This window comes from Triticum dicoccoides, chromosome 6A (genome assembly GCF_002162155.2).
Source record: "Triticum dicoccoides isolate Atlit2015 ecotype Zavitan chromosome 6A, WEW_v2.0, whole genome shotgun sequence".
NCBI lineage: Eukaryota > Viridiplantae > Streptophyta > Magnoliopsida > Poales > Poaceae > Triticum > Triticum dicoccoides.
This window is the reverse complement of record NC_041390.1, coordinates 139,799,539-139,820,895: the sequence shown is the minus strand read 5'-3', so window position 1 is coordinate 139,820,895 and position 21,357 is coordinate 139,799,539. Positions and strand designations below refer to the sequence as shown.

General features: G+C 49.3%; 1 protein-coding gene and 1 pseudogene across 1 annotated transcript; one reads left to right on the top strand and one right to left on the bottom strand.

Annotated features, from left to right (window-relative positions):
• LOC119316291 overlaps positions 1-11,920 on the top strand; it is a 34,811-nt pseudogene extending 22,891 nt beyond the window's left edge.
• Positions 11,909-17,631, bottom strand: LOC119316290 (very-long-chain aldehyde decarbonylase GL1-2-like). Its single transcript, XM_037590591.1, has 10 exons — positions 17,478-17,631; positions 17,141-17,364; positions 15,868-16,112; positions 15,290-15,509; positions 14,928-15,049; positions 14,278-14,642; positions 12,802-13,008; positions 12,612-12,722; positions 12,337-12,510; positions 11,909-12,259 (listed from the first exon to the last, which is right to left on the bottom strand). The coding sequence occupies exons 1-10, from the start codon at positions 17,526-17,528 to the stop codon at positions 12,104-12,106; spliced, it is 1,875 nt and encodes a 624-aa protein (XP_037446488.1). The 5' UTR covers positions 17,529-17,631; the 3' UTR covers positions 11,909-12,103.
• Between the last annotated feature and the right edge of the window lie 3,726 nt (positions 17,632-21,357).

Genomic DNA, 21,357 nt, shown 5'->3' with positions numbered 1-21,357 from the left:
GCGAGACGATGTCACCAATGTCGATGTGCTCCCCCGCTCGCAGGAACCGTGCGTCGACCATGATCCCGCGCCCATCGATCAGGACGATCCTGAGAGCCTCTCGCCGCAGCACCAGCACACCATCGTGGAACAAGAGAGAACGCGTCTGCAGATCGACAGCGAAGGAGACGTGCCATCGCACGTCGGGCGTGTCGCATGATATCGTAAGAGTTGTGACATGCATATGTTGCTAGTTCAGAATTCGGCGGGAAATGAAACAAGTCGGCAGGCCCTGGCCGTCGGATCGACCCCCGACGGCGTCGACCGGTCACACGGACCCTTCTCCAGCAGGTCCACACAAATCGGCATCTGCTTTGCCGCCCAACGTCGCCGCCGAACTGCCTTGCAGGGCTTGACGCGTCTTCTTTTGTGCGAGCCTCCCGCTCCTCCGTGGCGAGGAGAGGTTGACTCCTTTGGCTCCTTTGGTCCTGGGCGGTTTAGGCACCGGGGCAGGAAGCAGGGGCGCCACAGGGGGGGCTGCCACGGAGTCCAGGAACCGGCGAAGAACACAGGGTGCGGGCGTGGTGCTGTTCTGGAGCGCCATTGCGTCGTCGCCTGTTGGGGAACGTAGCAATAATTCAAAATTTTCCTACGTGTCACCAAGATCAATCTATCGAGTCATCTAGCAACAAGGGAGGAGTGGATCTACATACCCTTGTAGATCGCGCGCGGAAGCGTTCAAGAGAACAGGGTTGATGGAGTCATACTCGTCGTGATCCAAATCACCGATGATCCTAGCACCGAACGGACGACACCTCCGCGTTCAACACACGTACGGAGCAGCGACATCTCCTCCTTCTTGATCCAGCAAGGGGGAAGGAGAGGTTGATGGAGATCCAGCAGCACGACGACGTGGTGGTGGAAGTAGCGGGATTCCAACAGGGCTTCGCCAAGCGCTGCGGGAGGAGGGAGATGTGTCATGGGAGGGAGAGGGAGGCGCCAGGGCTTAGGTATGGTTGCCCTCCCTTCCCCCCACTATATATAGGGCCAAGGGAGAGGGGGAGGGCGCAGCCTTGCCCCTTCCTCCAAGGAAGGGTGCGGCCAAGGGGGGGAGGAGTCCATCCTCCCCAAGGCACCTCGGAGGTGCCTTCCCCCTTTAGGACTCTCCCCTCCTCTTGTCCCTTTGGCGCATGGGCCTCTAGGGGCTGGTGCCCTTGGCCCATGTAGGCCAAGGCGCACCCCCTACAGCCCATGTGGCCCCCCGGGGCAGGTGGCCCCACCCGGTGGACCCCCGGGACCCTTCCGGTGGTCCCGGTACAATACCGGTGACCCCGAAACTTGTCCCGATGCCCGAAATAGCACTTCCTATATATAATTCTTTACCTTCGGACCATTCCGGAACTCCTCGTGACGTCCGGGATCTCATCCGGGACTCCGAACAACTTTCGGGTTACCGCATACTAATATCTCTATAACCCTAGCGTCACCAAACCTTAAGTGTGTAGACCCTACGGGTTTGGGAGACATGCAGACATGACCGAGATGACTCTCCGGTCAATAAACAACAGCGGGATCTGGATACCCATGTTGGCTCCCACATGTTCCACGATGTCAAGGACTTAATCAATCCCGTATACAATTCCCTTTGTCTAGCGGTACGATACTTGCCCGAGATTCGATCGTCGGTATCCCGATACCTTGTTCAATCTCGTTACCGGCAAGTCTCTTTACTCGTTCCGTAACACATCATCCCGTGATCAACTCCTTGATCATATTGTGCACATTATGATGATGTCCTACCGAGTGGGCCCAGAGATACCTCTCCGTTTACACAGAGTGACAAATCCCAGTCTTGATTCGTGCCAACCCAACAGACACTTTCGGAGATACCTGCAGTGTACCTTTATAGCCACCCAGTTACGTTGTGACGTTTGGCACACCCAAAGCATTCCTACGGTATCCGGGAGTTGCACAATCTCATGGTCTAAGGAAATGATACTTGACATTAGAAAAGCTTTAGCATACGAACTACACGATCTTGTGCTATGCTTAGGATTGGGTCTTGTCCATCACATCATTCTCCTAATGATGTGATCCCGTTATCAACGACATCCAATGTCCATGGTCAGGAAACCGTAACCTTCTATTGATCAACGAGCTAGTCAACTGGAGGCTTACTAGGGACGTGGTGTTGTCTATGTATCCACACATGTATCTGAGTTTCCTATCAATACAATTCTAGCATGGATAATAAACGATTATCATGAACAAGGAAATATAATAATAATCAATTTATTATTGCCTCTAGGGCATATTTCCAACAGTCTCCCACTTGCACTAGAGTCAATAATCCAGTTCACATTGCTATGTGATTAACACTCAAGGTCACATCCCCATGTGACTAACACCCAAAGAGTTTACTAGAGTCAACAATCTAGTTCACATTATCATGTGATTAACACTCGATGAGTTCTGGGTTTGATTATGTTATGCTTGTGAGAGATGTTATAGTCAACGGGTCTGAATCTTTCAGATCCGTATGTACTTCGCAAATTTCTATGTCATCTCCTAGATGCAGCTAGCTTATTCCAAACAACTGTTCTACTATACGAATCCAGTTTACTACTCAGAATAATCTGGATTAGTGTCAAAGTTTGCATCGGCGTAACCCTTTACGACGAACTCTTTTACCACCTCCATAATCGAGAAAATTTTTTAGTCCACTAGTTACTAAGGATAACTTTGACCGCTGTCTTGTGATCCATTCTTGGATCACTCTTGTACCCCTTGACTGACTCATGGCAAGGCACATTTCAGGTGCGGTACACAGCATAGCATACTGTAGAGCCTATGTTTTAAGCATAGGGGACGACCTTCGTCCTTTCTCTCTCTTCTGCCGTGGTCGAGCTTTAAGTCTTAACTTCATACCTTACAACTCAGACAAGAACTCCTTCTTTGACTGATCCATGTTGAACACCTTCAAGATCATGTCAAGGTATGTGCTCATTTGAAAGTACCATTAAGCGTTTTGATCTATCCTTATAGATCTTGATGCTCAATGTTCAAGTAGCTTAATCCAGGCTTTCCATTGAAAAACACTTTCCAAATAACCCTATATCCTTTCCAGAAATTCTACATCATTTCTGATCCATAATACGTCAACAACATATACTCATCAGAAATTCTATAGTGCTCCCACTCACTTCTTTGGAAATACAAGTTTCTCATAAGCTTTGTATAAACCCAAAACCTTTGATCATCTCATCAAAGCGTACATTCCAACTCCGAGATGCTTACTCCAGTCCTTAGAAGGATTGCTGGAGCTTTGCATACTTATTAGCATCTTTCAGGATTGACAAAACCTTCCGGTTGTATCACATACAACCTTTCCTCAAGAAAGTCATCGAGGAAACAATGTTTTGACATCCTATCAGCAAGATTTCATAAATAATGCAGTAATCACTAATATAATTCCAACAGACTCTTAGCATCGCTACGAGTGAGAAAGTCTTATCGTAGTCAACTCCTTGAAATTGTCGGAAAACATCTTAACGACAAGTCGAGCTTTCTTAATGGTGACATTTACCATCATTGTTCGTCTTCCTTTTAAAATCCATATGTACCTAACAGCCTTACGACCATCAAGTAGTTCTTCCAAAGTCTACACTTTGTTTTCATATATGGATCCTCTCTCAGATTATATGGCCTCGAGCCATTTATCGGAATCCGGGCCCACCATCGCTTCTCCATGGCTCGTAGGTTCATTGTTGTCTAGCAACATGACTTCCAAGACAGGATCACGTACCACTCTGAAGTAGTACGCATCCTTGTCATCCCACGAGGTTTGGTAGTGACTTGATCTGAAGTTTCATGATCACTATCATAAGCTTGCACTTAAATTGGTGTAGGTGCCACAGGAACAACTTCCTGTGCCCTGCCACACACTAGTTGAAGAGACGGTTCAATAACCTCATCAAGTCTCCACCATCCTCCCACTCAATTCTTTCGAGAGAAACTTTTCCTCGAGAAAGGACCCGATTCTAGAAACAATCCCTTATTGCTTTCGGATCTAAGATAGGAGGTATACCCAACTGTTTTGGGTGTCCTATGAAGATGCATTTATCCGCTTAGGGTTCGAGCTTATCAGCCTGAAACTTTTCCACATAAGCGTCGCAGCCCCAAACTTTTAAGAAATGACAGCTTAGGTTTCTCTAAACCATAGTTCATACGGTGTCATCTCATCGGAATTACGTGGTGCCCTATTTAAAGTGAATGTGGTTGTCTCTAATGCCTAACCCATAAACTATCGTGGTAATTCGATAAGAGACATCATGGTATGCATCATATCCAATAGAGTGCAGTTATGATGTTCGGACACACCATCACACTATGGTGTTCCAGGATGTATTAGTTGTGAAACAATTTCCACAATGTCTTAATTCTGTGCCAAACTCGTAATTCAGATATTCATCTCTATGATCATATCATAGATATTTTATCCTCTTGTCACGACGATCTTTCAACTTCACCCTGAAATTACTTGAACCTTTCAATAATTCAGACTCGTGATTCATCAAGTAAATATACTCAACATCTACTCAAATCATCTGAGAAGTAAGAACATAACGATATCCACTACATGCCTCAGCACTCATTGGACCGCACACATCAAAATGTATTACTTCCAACAAGTTGCTTTCTAGTTCCATTTTACTGAAAACGAGGCTTTTAGTCATCTTGCCCATGTGGTATGATTTGCATGTCTCAAGTGATTCAAAATCAAGTGAGTCCAAACGGTCCATTTGCATGGAGTTTCTTCATGCATATATACCAATAGACATGGTTCGCATGTCTCAAACTTTTCAAAACGAGTGAGCCCAAAGATCCATCAACATGGAGCTTCTTCATGCGTTTTATACCGATATGACTTACGTGGCGGTGCCACAAGTAGGTGGTACTATCATTACTATCTTATATCTTTTGGCATGAACATGTGTATCACTATGATCGAGATTCAATAAACCATTCATTTTAGGTGTAAGACCATTGAAGGTATCATTCAAATAAACAGAGTAACCATTACTCTCTCCTTAAATGAATAACCGTATTGCGATAGACATAATCCAATCATGTCTATGCTCAACGCAAACACCAATCTTGATGGTAGAGGGAGCGTACGATATTTGATCAACCATGGAAATACTTCCAACACATATCGTCATCTCACCTTTTGGCTAGTCTCCGTTTATTCCGTAGCTTTTATTTCGAGTTACTAACACTTAGCAACCGAACCGGTATCTAATACCCTGGTGCTACTTGGAGTACTAGTAAAGTACACATTAACATAATGTATATCCAATATACTTCTATCGACAGCCTTCTCATCTACCAAGTATCTAGGGTAATTCTGCTCCAGTGGCTGTTCTCCTTATTATAGAAGCACTTAGTCTCGGGTTTGGGTTCAACCTTGGGTTTCTTCACTAGAGCAGCAGCTGATTTGCCGTTTCATGAAGCATCCCTTTTTGCCCTTGCCCTCCTTGAAACTAGTGGTTTCACAAACCATCAAAAATTGATGCTCCTTTTTGATTTCTACTTTTGTGGTGTCAAACATCGCGAATATCTCAAGGATCATCATATATGTCCCTGATACATTATAGTTCATCACGAAGCTCTAGCAGCTTGGTGGTAATGACTTCGGAGAAACATCACTAACTCATTTGGAAGATCAACTCCCACTTGATTCAAGCGATTGTTGTACTCAGACAATCTGAGCACAAGCTCAACAATTGAGCTTTTCTCCTTAGTTTGGCTAAGAAAATCGTCGGAGGTCTTATACCTCTTGACGTGGGCACGAGCCTGAAAATCCCAATTTCAGCCCTCGAAACATCTCATATGTTTCGCGACGTTTTAACACGTCTTCGGTGCCTCAACTCTAAACCCTTTAACTGAACTATCACGTAGTTATCAAAATGTGTATGTCAGATGTTCGCAACATCCACAGACAACGTTCGAGGTTCAGCACACTGAGCGGTGCATTAAGGACATAAGCCTTCTATGAAGCAATGAGGACAATCCTCAGTTTACGGACCTAGTCCGCATAATTGCTACTATCAACTTTCAACTAAAATTTCTCTAGGAACATAACTAAACAGTAGAACTGAAGCGCGAGCTACGACATAATTTGCGAAGACCTTTTGACTATGTTCAGGATAATTAAGTTCATCTTATGAACTCCCACTCAGATAGACATCCCTCTAGTCATCTAAGTGATTACATGATCCGAGTCAACTAGGCCGTGTCCGATCATCACGTGAGACGGACTAGTCAACATCGGTGAACATCTTCATGTTGATCGTATCTTCTATACGACTCATGCTCGACCTTTCGGTCTCTTGTGTTCCGAGGCCATGTTTGTACATGCTAGGCTCATCAAGTTAACCTAAGTGTTTTGCATGTGTTCCGAGGCCATGTCTGTACATGCTAGGCTCGTCAACACCCGTTGTATTCGAACGTAAGAATCTATCACACCCGATCATCACGTGGTGCTTCGAAACGACGAACTTTCGCAACGGTGCACAGTTAGGGGGAACACTTTCTTGAAATTTTAATGAGGGATCATCTTATTTACTACCGTCGTTCTAAGCAAATAAGATCTATAAACATGATAAACATCACATGCAATCAAATACTGACATGATATGGCCATCATCACTTTGCTCCTTTTGATCTCCATCTTCAGGGCTCCATGATCATCATCGTCACCGGCATGACACCATGATCTCCATCATCGTGTCTTCATGAAGTTGTCTCGCCAACTATTACTTCTACTACTACAGCTAACGGTTAGCAATAAAGTAAAGTAATTACATGGCGTTGTTCAATGACACGCAGGTCATATAATAAATAAAGACAACTCCTATGGCTCCTGCCGGTTGTCATACTCATCGACATGCAAGTCGTGATTCCTATTACAAGAACATGATCAATCTCATACATCACATATCATTCATCACATTCTTCTTGGCCATATCACATCACATAGCATACCCTGCAAAAACAAGTTAGACGTCCTCTAATTGTTGTTTGCATGTTTTACGTGGCTGCTATGGGTTTCTAGCAAGAACGTTTCTTACCTACGCAAAAACCACAACGTGATATGCCAATTGCTATTTACCCTTCATAAGGACCCTTTTCATCGAATCCGATCCGACTAAAGTGGGAGAGACACACATCCGCTAGCCACCTTATGCAACTAGTGCATGTCAGTCGGTGGAACCAGTCTCACGTAAGAGTACGTGTAAGGTCGGTCCGGGCCGCTTCATCCCACAATGCCGCCGAATCAAGATTGGACTAGTAACGGTAAGCATATTGAACAAAATCAACGCCCACAACTACTTTGTGTTCTACTCGTGCATAGTAACTACGCATAGACCTAGCTCATGATGCCACCGTTGGGGAACGTAGCAATAATTCAAAATTTTCCTACGTGTCACCAAGATCAATCTATGGAGTCATCTAGCAACGAGGGAGGAGTGGATCTACATACCCTTGTAGATCGCGCGCGGAAGCGTTCAAGAGAACGGGGTTGATGAAGTCGTACTCGTCGTGATCCAAATCACCGATGATCCTAGCGCCGAACGGACGGCACCTCCGCGTTCAACACACGTACGGAGCAGCGACGTCTCCTCCTTCTTGATCCAGCAAGGGGGAAGGAGAGGTTGATGGAGATCCAGCAGCACGACAGTGTGGTGGTGGAAATAGCGGGATTCCAACAGGGCTTCGCCAAGCGCTGCGGGAGGAGGGAGATGTGTCATGGGAGGGAGAGGGAGGCGCCAGGGCTTAGGTATGGTTGCCCTCCCTTCCCCCCACTATATATAGGGCCAAGGGAGAGGGGGAGGGCGCAGCCTTGCGCCTTCCTCCAAGGAAGGGTGCGGCCAAGGGGGGGAGGAGTCCATCCTCCCCAAGGCACCTTGGAGGTGCCTTCCCCCTTTAGGACTCTCCCCTCCTCTTGTCCCTTTGGCGCATGGGCCTCTAGGGGCTGGTGCCCTTGGCCCATGTAGGCCAAGGAGCACCCCCTACAGCCCATGTGGCCCCCCGGGGCAGGTGGCCCCACCCGGTGGACCCCCGGGACCATTCCGGTGGTCCCGGTACAATACCGGTGACCCCGAAACTTGTCCCGATGCCCGAAATAGCACTTCCTATATATAATTCTTTACCTCCGGACCATTCCGGAACTCCTCGTGACGTTCGGGGTCTCATCCGGGACTCCGAACAACTTTCGGGTTACCGCATACAAATATCTCTATAACCCTAGCGTCACCAAACCTTAAGTGTGTAGACCCTACGGGTTCGGGAGACATGCAGACATGACCGAGATGAATCTTCGGTCAATAACCAACAGCGGGATCTGGATACCCATGTTGGCTCCCACATGTTCCACGATGATCTCATCGGATGAACCACGATGTCAAGGACTTAATCAATCCCGTATACAATTCCCTTTGTCCAGCGGTATGATACTTGCCCGAGATTCGATCGTCGGTATCCCGATACCTTGTTCAATCTCGTTACCGGCAAGTCTCTTTACTCATTCCGTAACACATCATCCCGTGATCAACTCCTTGATCACATTGTGCACATTATGATGATGTCCTACCGAGTGGGCCCAGAGATACCTCTCCGTTTACACGGAGTGACAAATCCCAGTCTTGATTCGTGCCAACCCAACAGACACTTTCGGAGATACCTGTAGTGTACCTTTATAGCCACCCAGTTACGTTGTGACGTTTGGCACACCCAAAGCATTCCTACGGTATCCGGGAGTTGCACAATCTCATGGTCTAAGGAAATGATACTTGACATTAGAAAAGCTTTAGCATACGAACTACACGATCTTGTGCTATGCTTAGGATTGGGTCTTGTCCATCACATCATTCTCCTAATGATGTGATCCCGTTATCAATAACATCCAATGTCCATGGTCAGGAAACCGTAATCTTCTATTGATCAACGAGCTAGTCAACTAGAGGCTTACTAGGGACATGGTGTTGTCTATGTATCCACACATGTATCTGAGTTTCCTATCAATACAATTCTAGCATGGATAATAAACGATTATCATGAACAAGGAAATATAATAATAATCAATTTATTATTGCCTCTAGGGCATATTTCCGACACCGCCGTCTAGTGACGTGTGGACAGGGGAGGCCAGAGTCAGAGTTGCCGTGGGCGTCGTGCTGTAGGGCCCCAGCAGCGCCAAGGTCGGCAGTGGCGTGGCCACCGGCGTGCGCACAGGGGAGTCGCGTTCTGGTGACGGGTCGGTCGTGGCCATCAGAGAGTGGGGAGGGGAACCATCGTGGTTTGTTGCCTTCAGGCTGGATAGGGGAGGCATGGCGCCAAAACCCGGAGGAGTGTCGTCGATGCAGAGCGCCTCGAGTGCATGGCCGACGCCAATGCATGCGCCGCCGCCGGACCAGGCTTCCATCCCCACGGTTGAAGGCGCGGGCGTGCCGGCCTCCAGGGACGGTGAAGACACCGAGCCGGCCCCCGCTGGAGTCGTGGCAGACGCGGCCGGCAGGGCGATTAGTCGACGCAGTTCAGACGCCTCGCGGAGCATCACAACGCGAAGAGCCAGGCGCTCGTCCGCCTCCTTGCCACCGAAGACTCGTCGGACCTTTGCCTCGGCCAGCGCCACCACCCCCATCTGCCGGAAGCAGCCCACGGCGGGGGAGGGATCGGCAGCGTGGCGCCTCCCGCCGTTGTCGCGCCGACCCCCCGACTGCCCGTCACACCTTCGTGGGGAACGCGAGCGGGGACGCGGAACGGCTGCGTCATGCCTGCGCCCAGAACGCCGGTCGCCGTGCGCACTCGACCTGTCGTCGTTGTTTTCGCCCTCGTCATCACGCCGCCGCGGCCGCAGCTCGCGGCAGGCTCCATCGCTGATGTCGCGGCCCCGGGGTGCATCCCGCGTCGTGGTGCCATGGGAGTCGAACTCCCCTGGGATGACGACGTCGTCAGTGGACACGGGCACATGGCCGTCGATGGTTCCGCGCTGGCATGTAGGAAACACGGATGTTGGTGGCGAGTATGGCATTTGGCGGCCGTCCTGCGTCTCCATGTCAAGGGGAGCTGATGTATAGTCTTCAACACGCAGGAGATGGACGATGACGCGGATGGTGGCGCCGCGAAGGCAGCGTGCCGGCTGCCGCGCGGAGATGGTGACGCATTCCAGCGTGCCGGCTGCCGCGCGGAGATGTTGCCCCTTGAAACCATTGTATGGCCTTTGCGCCATTAGAGCAAAGGAGTTTCAATCAATTTATATTGAGAATCTGAGATCTTGTAATCATGTCTCATTAGAGGTTTCTCCTTGAATTCCTTTAGTGTAACACACATTCCACTCTAGCACTTACCGTTATAAGAGAATTCTTCTTGTTCATCTACTCAAACCAAATTTACCTCACCCAACTTTGTTGACATATTGATTCTTAAACTCTCATGCAATCAAACAATTATTGTCCAGGTGAACATCTAGGCCCAAAAGGTTTCAAGGGACAACATCAAGTATAGCGGTTTTCATCTTAGTTGAATCAATGAATATATACTTTCAATAGAAATTCAATGTGTCTAACCTAGTATTTCATGGGAATTACCAATTGTTGAGATTTCTGATTTAGACTCCTTGGTTCCACTATTCGGAACTACGACTCTATTCTGTCTTAGAAAAACCGATCCGACTGAGAATCTCGACTTTGGCTACCCTAAATGGCAAAGTACATTTGTATGAGACCAAAAACATGCCTATGTCGGGGAGGGTGGAGGTCCAATCCAAAAACTATGCCGTCGCCTATGTCTGAGTAAAAACCTCAATGATCACTTGCTCCAATCATGTACACACTGTTGTGAATAGCAGCCGATACTCCATTCAGCGTAGCATAGACTATGTACGAAGGCAGTGCGTACATTGATAGATAGCCTGCATGGGAGAATGATCACAATATCTCTAGGAATATATATATTGACAACATTTTTTGACGGATACAAATTGGACGCAAGTTTGGAACACTGACCACGTAGAGTGCGCGAATTTGCACGGAAAGAAGAGTTGTTTAATTATCTCGTCATGAGCAAAAAACTACACTTCTTGATTTTTTGTCAATTGCGACGAGCCAGGTTGTCCTTTGTCAAGACTTTGTCTACTGCGAAGGTACCACATGAGAATCTTAAATTTTAGTGGTATCTTCAGTCTTTTGATTTTTTTTAATTGTTCACTGGAATCTTGTGAAAGCGCCTGGTATGTAGAGTTAATCACATCCAAGAGCACATAGGAGTATAAAACATTGCGATCTTGAAAATGCATCTCAGTTCCACTCTGTTCGGAACGTCCATCCAGGTGGTCCCTTTTCCACTGTTCGAGCTGCAGAGCCACTGGGTGGCGGGCGTTCTGTCGGGGCGATTCAACCTAGACGTGGCGGCCTTCTACTCGCGTGTGGGCGCTCGCGGATGGCCCCGAAGATACACCCACAGACTGCGAGACCGCGAGGTGCGCGAAATTCGTCCGAAATAAGATTGCTTTCCCAGCGCTCGATCAACCCGGCGCGGCAAAATTTCTATGTTGACACTGTTCATGCATTCAGTTCGAGAACGAGGACTGGCTCGCGGAGCAATGCCGGCGGGGCGGGCCCGAGGGGTGGAGGAGGGAGATGTTCGACGCGGCGATGCGGGTCATGGTGGAACGCCCGGAGACCTACCGGGACGAGTGGGATGGCGGCGACTATGACCACTTGCTGGCCCGAGCAAACCGAGATTTCACGGTGCATCTTCCCGCCCGTCTCCGGCCTTGATTGATCGCCGTTCATTCCCCATTGAAATGCTGATATAAACCCTATTGTCCCTTTTTGGGGGTTCTTGTCATAGAAAAAAGATGACGGATCAAAACAAGTGTGGTGTCTTTGGGTGGTTCGATTAATCCATTCTCTTGTCTTGTCAAGCCGGTATCAATGGTACATTTGATATGAATGGAGTACAACAATACATATGGATGGAGGAGGGAGCGATCTTAGTTGCTTCGTTCCAGCTGCATTATGCACCTGCGCTTCACCTGCGTCGACGAGGAGCGATCGCATCACACCGGCGTCAGGCCGTGCTTGAGCGCCGCCTTCCACACGACGTCGATCCGGTCGACATCGAGCGCGCCCACCTCGTGGTGCTCCCACCCCTCCAGGAAGTGCACCACTCCGCCGGCGTGGCACGCGTGCACCACCCCTCGCTCCATCGAGTACTGAAACAAACACACGATCGCTGTCAGTACACGCGGGACGGCATGGATCATCAGCCGGTCATGGTTGTGTGCGTCACCTCGCAGGAGCCGAGGCCCTGCACGTCTTTGGGGAGCCTCATGGCGGCGAGCTTGCCGTAGGTGCAGTCGCGGCGGAAGCCGATGATGGGCGGCACGACGAACTGGTGGAAGTGCGTCCCCGGCGGCGCCCACCGCTGCTCCCTCGGCGACAGCCACTTGCCCACGAGCCACGTCTGCAAGCACACCCAACGTTACCACCATGTCAACACATCATACAAGGGTGGAACTACAGATTGATCAGCAATCGGATCGGATGGTTGAACGGCGGTGAGACCTTGCAGTTCTGCGCGGCCTGGTACTTGGTGACCTGCACCAGGTACTGCTGGAACTCCGCCGGCGCCTCCCTCTGGATCTTCAAGAACCTCTCCGACGACATGGTCAGCATCTGAAGCAAAAAGGAAATTGTCACAACTAGTTGACCCTCTCAGTTAGCCATCTTTGTGAATTCAGGGACGGATACGTACGATGACTCTGATCTTCTTCCGGCAGAGGTAGAGGGCGATGGCCCGGCCGAGCTTGGACGTGGCGCCGGTGAGGAACACCTCCTTGGTGTTGCTGGGGATCTCGTTCAGGATGACGGCGGCCGTGAGGGTGTTGCCGTGCACCACCCTCACCCTCAGGTCAGGGTGCTTGTCCACGAACAGTGTGCCACCTCCATTCAATGCCTCGTTCTGTTACAGAAAAAATAAATTAACTGGGAGTTTTCAAGATAAGAAAAAAAATCAGTTTTGCTAAGTCTCAGCCGACTGAGACTTTGTTATATTTCAGTTCAATAGTCGATGATATATTCCTTTGATCTTGCATTTTTTTTCTTCAGTTTTTTCATTTTTCTTCTTATACTATATCATTTGAGTGAGACCTGAGTCGACTGAGACCTAGCCACACCCTAAAAAAAATTAGGTACTTCTTAGAAAAAGATTGTTCAGAAGCTGGATGGTTGTGGGAGGACTGTTCTCGTATAAACCCGTCACTGTGAACAGCTTGGAATTGTGCAGGTACAGCAATACAGAGGTACACTGTACCGACTTATCTGCCGGCCTCCGTTCGTTCAGCACGGCACAGGCTGACAGTCACAGCCCAGGCCTCGCGCGGGACCAGGCCGCCGAATCCACGCAGAGATCTTGGCAGCAACCAACCCAACCCAACCCACGCGCGACCACTCGGACGGCGCAGGCCGACTCCACTCTTCGCCGGGCCTGGCCTGCTCTCTGCAAGCCCTGTGCCCCTCGATCCACGCACAGTGCTTCTCCACGGCAGGCATGCATGCATGCACCAGACACTGAAATCACGCGCCGCGATTGGGCCACGTGAGCGCACCAGGACAGGATAAAGAAGCCGCGCCACAGCGCTCCACGGCAAACGCCCCCAGATCGGCCGGGCCGGCCACCGATGGATAGATAGATGGCTCCGTGGCCCACTCGCAGCCGCAGCGCTGTCGCCGGCACATGGAAGCGCGGGAACGGCAAGGACAAGTTGGCCACCTTTGCTAGCTAGCGCGCGCATGGGGTGCTATTCCTGCCAACGACACAGTAATGTGCCTCTCCATGGCCGACCTCCCGATCCCGATCTCAACTGCACAGTACTAGTAGTACTTCTCCCATGCGCCGCGCGCTTTGCGTCGTCGCCGACGACTAGGCCCGCCCGCCATTCGCCATTGCCGCTCTTCAATGCGCTCACATGCCTACCGATCTCCCGTCTGATTGAGTGCCACCACTCTCCTACCTAGCACCAGCAGTGGCGGAGCACTGTGCCGCACACCACCGCCGCGGGGCGCCGGCCAACCAGACACGGACAGGCCAGCAGCAAAGAGGCACGGGGGGTGGTTGCACCGTAGCCTCTATCTGTTCTCAAGACTCGCAACCAACACCTAACGAAAAGAAGATGTGGCTTCACTCATTAATGGAGAGACGGATGGCGCAGTGCATGCACGCGGTGGATACCTTGTTGAGGGCGGCGAGGCTGAGGACCTTGACGCCCATCCGGTCGGCGCGGAGGATGGCGAGCTCGATCTGGCGGTTGATGCCGGCCTTGGCGGCCGGGATGAAGTACTGGAAGCCGTGGCGGGGCACGCTCCAGGTCTGGTGGAGCCGGCCGCGGAGGTAGTAGAAGCTGACGAGGAAGGTCTTGGAGCAGCACCACATGAGCATCCCGTAGACCAGGGCCACGGGCCAGAAGGGCAGCAGGATGAGGTGGTTCTCGAACGGCACCGACGAGATGGAGCGCAGCACGAACGGGACGTGCATCGACGACATGATGTCCACCACGTGCACCAGGAACACGAACTCCGGCACCCCATCGTTCTTCCCTGCACGCCCACACACGAACGGCCGGCCGTTAATCACTACAAGAAGTTCACAGAGCACACGCCTGCCGGCCGGCCACTGCTTGATTAGTTGGTTAATGAAGTGCTGAACGGGACCAACGCAAGAAGGCAACACATGCATGCATATGCAATTATGCATGCCTCGTTAATGTTACTATGCTCCAGTAGTCCAGTTCGTTCGTTCGTACACGTACTACTCCTATCGCTACTGCGCGAGAATAAAATTGATGAGTGTAGGGGGCCCTCGGGTGATTAGCAATCGCGTACCCTTGTAGATCTCCTTCTGCAGCTCCCATGACTTGGAGTTTAGGGTGCCGCCCAGGAGGTCGAAGAGCGGCATGAACAGGCAGAAGTTGGAGTCCTTCTCCCTGTGGTGCAGGCTCAGATACCTGCATACAGCAAAAGCATTACGTATGCATTAGCACAACGGCAATCGACCTTAGTTACTGTGCTCTGCAACGTGATTGCAGCAGCTTTACTGCACTCTGCAACGGATAATGGATGGCTGGTGTGAGTGTGTCACGTGCAGGCGGCAGCGGGGAGCAAAAGAAATTACCACACGCGAAGAAATTACTGTCAAATGATTGTGTGCTTATTGTACTGTAAACAAGAAAAGGTTTTCGACTCACGTCGGGGTGTAGATGAGGTATCGGAGCGGGGGAACGGCCTCGAAGACCCTGTGGGAGATGACCTCCACGTTGCTGTACCCCATGCTCCGAAGATAGTCGAAGGTGAGGAGGTGCACGTAGACCAGGCCCAGGGACCCAGCCCCCATCAGGAAAGCCCCTGCCAGCGGGACCCCCATCGTCAGCGTCAGCAGGAGGGCCTCCAACGGCGTGCCGAATCCAGCTGCCACCAAACAAGACCAATAAAACTTGGTCACATATGGAAATACTTGATTGATGCTGCATTGTTACAATGCACGGTAACTATTGACGCCGCAAGGCTGCGTGCATGGTAAAAACGTATACTCCTACGACGGAGAATATCGTGGCACAATGCGGTTGGCACTGGTGTCTGGCGCATGTCACGAATCAGAGAAAAAAGACGGGGCTTGCATGCAGCCCGGGCACACATGCTTTGTCGCTTCTTTTTTTGCCACTGGGGCTGTTTGGTTGGCCGGAGCTCTGCCCGGCCCGGCTCTGCGGCCGCGATCCTGCAACCATGCTTCGCTGCCGCGTACTACCGCGTACGTATACGTACGTACCTGTCAGTGGTTGGGTCACCGGCGTGGAGTGGTGGCCGGCGTGGTACCGGCCGAAGAGCGGGGCCCCGTGCAGGGCCCGGTGGGCCCAGTAGAACACGGGCTCTGAGAAGCCCACATGCAGCAGCAGCGCGATGCCCAGCCCGCGCGGGTCCCACACGCGGAGATCCTTCAGTCCCGGGAGGAGGGGCAGCGGGCCGTTGACCAGCGCCGCACCAATCAGCGTTTGCAACACCAGGAAGTTATCCCTGCGGGTGGGTCCAACACAGCAAGAAAAAAAATCATTTCATATCTCAGGAAAGTATTAATACTACCGAGATAAACTATACACCATTTTACCGGCTTTTACTAGCTTTTTTTTTGAAAGTCCGGCTTTTACTAGCTGCTGCCGGGTCATCTTATCAGAAATGTGTGTGCCGACGCGACAGTGGTATCCCCAACCCACCAGGGTTCAAATCCCGGTGCTCGCATTATTCCTGAATTTATGTATATGAGCGCTTGTGTCTGTACTGATGCTAAAAAAAAAAATGTGTGTGCCAACATAATAATCTATATATATACCAACATAAAAAGACTCAAAGAGACAGATTCAATTAATCTTGGCCATTGAATCATGTTAATCCAACGATCAAGCCCGCTTCAATGTCGAGCGCTCAACACGTTTAGCGTGCAATTAATTTCATGTTAAATATAATGTTAATCACATGATAACACGTAAATAATATCCTACTTAATATCCGCATACAGTTAATGTATTTCTAAATTAAATACATTGCACCTACGCATTTGACTAGCAATGTTCAAACAATGAACATGTTTCGGCGGCGTGACATATTGACCGGGAAAAGGGGGCTTGGGAAACGTCATGGCGGTTGGAGAGTGCCATGGCGATTGCCGGAGCGCCCGACGTGTCCAACATCTCTTTGGCTCGGCGGAGTCTAGACTCCGGACGCAAGGAACATTCCGGACGGCTTGACGCAGAACTGCTCGGTTTATAGGTCGGAGTTGCATTCAATGGCGCCATAAACTAACTGTCGTGCTGCACTTAAATAAATACTCCTGTACTGTAGTAGCTTCTTACCCAGGCCCACGCGGTTCGCGTTGAGGTAGCGACCTCAGGAAAACCCGGCGAGCGAGGCAGCGAACTACCGGAGCTTGTTACCGAGTTACCTACGGGCATGCAGGCCGCGTGCGGATCGAGCGAGCGAGCGAGCGAGCTCGAGGAGGAGGAGGAGGAGGAGGAGGAGGAGGGGGAGGGGGAGAGGAGTGTGGTTACCAGTCCCACTCGTGGTCGACCTGGCGGAAGTCGACGCCGTCGGGGACGACGCGGCGGCGGCGGGTGAGGAAGAGCATGTTGCTGTAGGAGAACCAGAACTGGTAGGTCAGCCCGCGGGCGGAGAAGAGCGCCAGCAGGTGCAGCCACGGCGAGCCCAGCGGCGCGCCGCCCTGCTCCGCCCACTCCTGCGCCACCTTCCACACCAGCGGGCCCAGCAGGAAGTACTGCGCGCGCGTCCGTCCGTCGATCATGCAGTTGCAGCACAACGAAGATGTCAGTCAACGAGGAAAACATTGGCACGGTGATAAGGGTGAGCAAGGAGGTGCTCGGCGCGTGCCTTGTATATGCCCAGGCTCGCCCATGGCCAGGAGGAGAGAGGGGGCGCCATGGCAGAGGAGCTCCTCGGGAGCGGGAGCTCGGGGGAGGAGAAAGGGGGCGGGCGGGGGGCTCTTCTCTCCTGGCTGAGTATGATTTGGCCGAGGCGTGCCTCCTCTCCGTGCGGTGCGTGCCTGGGGCTGGGGCATTCCCGTGCTTATAAAGGGGAGGCCGGAAAACAAAATCAAGCGGGAGCGGTACGCTGAATAATTGTGGGTGACTCGGGCCGTGGGCCCACGGGCAGGACGCTGAGGGACGGCTGCCACGTGTACGAGCGAGACGTATGGGGGCGCGTATAGTACAGGGTACGGCGCGATGGGTGGCCGGTAAATGGAACGATCGAGAGATCCATCATCTCTACTGATAAAACACATGTTTTTACAAACTTAGTACTAGTTAGGTAAAGGAATCATCAATACATACGGTTAAGTATGTACTTACCCTCGAATGGGGTCTGATAAGCCATCACATTCTTGAAGAGAATTTGGACGTCAGAACGAAACGCGCCGACACCATATGATACTATAAAAAGGAAACAAATCCCTACAGAAATGTCACTGCTCAACTACAAAATAAAAAAAAAAACCTACACGACAAAAAATATGCCAACAAGGTTTTAATATATTTTTTCAATGATAAAAATGATCCAACAAATTAAAAATGATATGAAAACAAAAAATAATAACTGCCAATATGGAAAAACTATAATTGCCATGAAAACAGGATTAATTGTATGTTGTAAAATCACTCACATGGCACAAAAATTAAGGAAAAAATGTTCTCTAGAAGCATGGCAAATAACCATACTGCATCTAATGATCACATGATTTTTTACCAAAACTTCCCATGGTGCACAATTTTTTTAGCATGCTCTATTCAACAGATTTGTTGTATTTTTTAAGAAGTTACAACAAGAACAGAATTTGGGAACGATATGCGCGATAAAAGTTTCCATGGTGGTGTAGACATGACGATGTAAAACACAAAACAGTTTCCCATGTTTGAAAATAATAATAAATGGCATGGTCCACGGTATAATTTTGCCATGGTTGAAAAAGAAAATAGCCATGGTGCAAATAATAAAGTTGCCATGGTTCATACTTTTTTGTGCCATGTTATGAAGTATGAATTTGCCATGGTTCAAATAATAAAAATTCCATGGCCATAGAAATAAATTTGCCATGGTACGTAATATAACTTTGGCATGGTCTAAAAAATAAAAGGTAGCCATGGTCCAAACAAATAGAAAACAATTGCCATGGTTGAAAAAAAATCTACCATGCTGCAAACAATAAAGTTGCCATGGTTCATTTTTTTGCCACCTTATGAAGTATGAATTTACCATGGCTCAAACAATAAAAAAAAAATCCATGGTCATAGAAATAGTTTCCCATGGTCCATAATATTATTTTGCCATGGTTTAAATAAAAAAACTAGCCATGGTTGAAAGAAAAAGAAATAATTTCCATGGTTGAAAAAGAAATATGCCATGGTGCAGATAATAAAGTTGTTATGGTTAATAAAAAATGTTGCCATGGTTCAAACAATAAAAATGCCATGGTCATGAAAATAAATCTGTCATGGTTAGAAAATGAAATTCGTCATGGGCAAAAAAAATCATGGTTTTTTAAATTGGCGTGTGAGGAAAACATTTGAACTTGCCATGGCAACATGTCTTAAAGTTGCCATGGCAACTGTTAAATGATGTGTGATGAACTCATAACTTGCGGGGAAACATAACTTAATTTGCCATGGCAAAAGCACATCTTAATTGCCAGGGCGAAAGTACATTTTAGTTTCATGTCAAAAATACTATAAAAAACATTTAAACTTGCGATGAAGACATATCTTAAAATTTTCCATGGCAAGTGTTGAATGGCGTGTGAGAAAACTCGAAACTTGCATTGGAAACACATCTCAATTTGCCATGATAGAAAATATGTTAAATTGCCATGACAAGTGTATATATTAGTTTCCATGGTATCAAATACACATGTTAAGTTTGCCATGGCAACACAACTAAGGTTGTGATGGTAAAAAAAATCTAAGTTGGCATGTCAAAACATTAACTAAACTAATGCCGACATCATGGACGTAGGTTGAACCCAAAAATCATGTACACATAAAAATGCCATGTTTTTCCCCAAAAAAACTTCCACCTATGCACATACAAAATTTCCATGATCATGATATTACAGCAAATCACAAAAAAATCATGTAGATGAAGCAAAACAAAAAAAGAAAACAATTTGGCACATACATGCCGATAACCTCATTTGATGGAATCATGACATAGAGCTACTGAAAATGAAAATGCCATCTCTAAGGTGGTAAGAAACTAACTACACACATAGCGTGAAGTTTGTCAGGAGCAAAAGCACGGTAGAAGTTGACATCTACTCCCCCCCTGATTCAAAGCCCCTATCGGCCTCATAGCTATCATCACCGCCCGCTTCCTCGTCGTCGAGGAGACACCATGTCGCTAAAGTTTGCCATGGATTTTGGAGGTGTAGCGCCCGTGTTGTTGGAGAACGCAGTATTTCAAAAAAATTCCTACGATCACGCAAGATCTATCTAGGAGATGCACAACAACGAGAGGGGGAGAGTATGTCTACGTACCCTCGTAGACCGAAAGTGGAAGCGTTAAGTAACGCGGTTAATGTAGTCGAACGTCTTCGCGATCCAACCGATCAAGTACCGAACGCACGGCACCTCCGCGATCTGCACACGTTCAGCTCAGTAACGTCCCTCGTACTTTTGATCCAGTTGAGGCCGAGGGTGAGTTGCGTCAGCACGACGGCGTGTTAACAATGATGATAAAGTTACCGACGCAGGGCTTCGCCTAAGCACTACAAAAATATGACCGAGGTGGAAAACTGTGGAGGGGGGCACCGCACACGGCTAAAGATCAACTTGTGTGTCTATGGGGTGCCCCCCTCCCCCGTATATAAAGGAGCGGAGGAGGGGAGGGCTGGCCCTCTCTATGGCGCGCCCCAAGGGGGATTCCTACTCCTAGTAGGAGTAGGTTTCCCCCCTCCCCTAGTTGGAGTAGGAGAAGAAGGAAGGGGAAGAGGGAGAGAAGGAAAGAGGGGGGCACCGCTGACGGTGTCCTAGAATAGCGGGAACTCACCACGTCATCTCCCGACCAGCTGGATCGGGCCGAGGACCCCATGGCAGTTTACTCATGGGCCACTTCGGGAAGCCCATGCTGCATTCAAGAAATATTTCACAAGACTTGATGATCAAGACAAGGGCTCCTCTCCACCAACGTATTCGACTAGGACTCTTGTTTTCCTAGGCCTCTGGTACATTATATAAGCTAGGGCCAGGCTAGATCATTATGAAATCAATCATCGTACCCCTAGGGTTTAGACCACAACATATGATCTCGAGATAGATCGACTCTGTACTTGATACTCCATCAATATAAACAAGAGCAGGACGTAGGGTTTTACCTCCATCAAGAGGGCCAGAACCTGGGTAAAACATCCTCTCCTCCGTTCCTGTTACCATTGATCCGAGAATCCACAGCTCGGGACCCCCTGCCCCGAGATCTGTCGGTTTTGACACCGACAATGGTGCTTTCATTGAGAGTTCCGCCGTGTGATTGGAAAAAGATCAATGGCTCGCCTGCAGATCAACTTCGACGTCGGCGTCTTCGTCACCGGCTCGACTGGTCACCTTGGCTTGACCAAAGACTGTGCCCTGCCTCCAATCGTCATGTTCGGACAAGGGCCTTTATCAACATCAACTCTGATCTCTATCATGATCATGGAGTAATCATCCATGAAGCTCGGGGGCTCAACGTCAACATTGCCCTTGGGCAACCGTGCTGTTTTTCC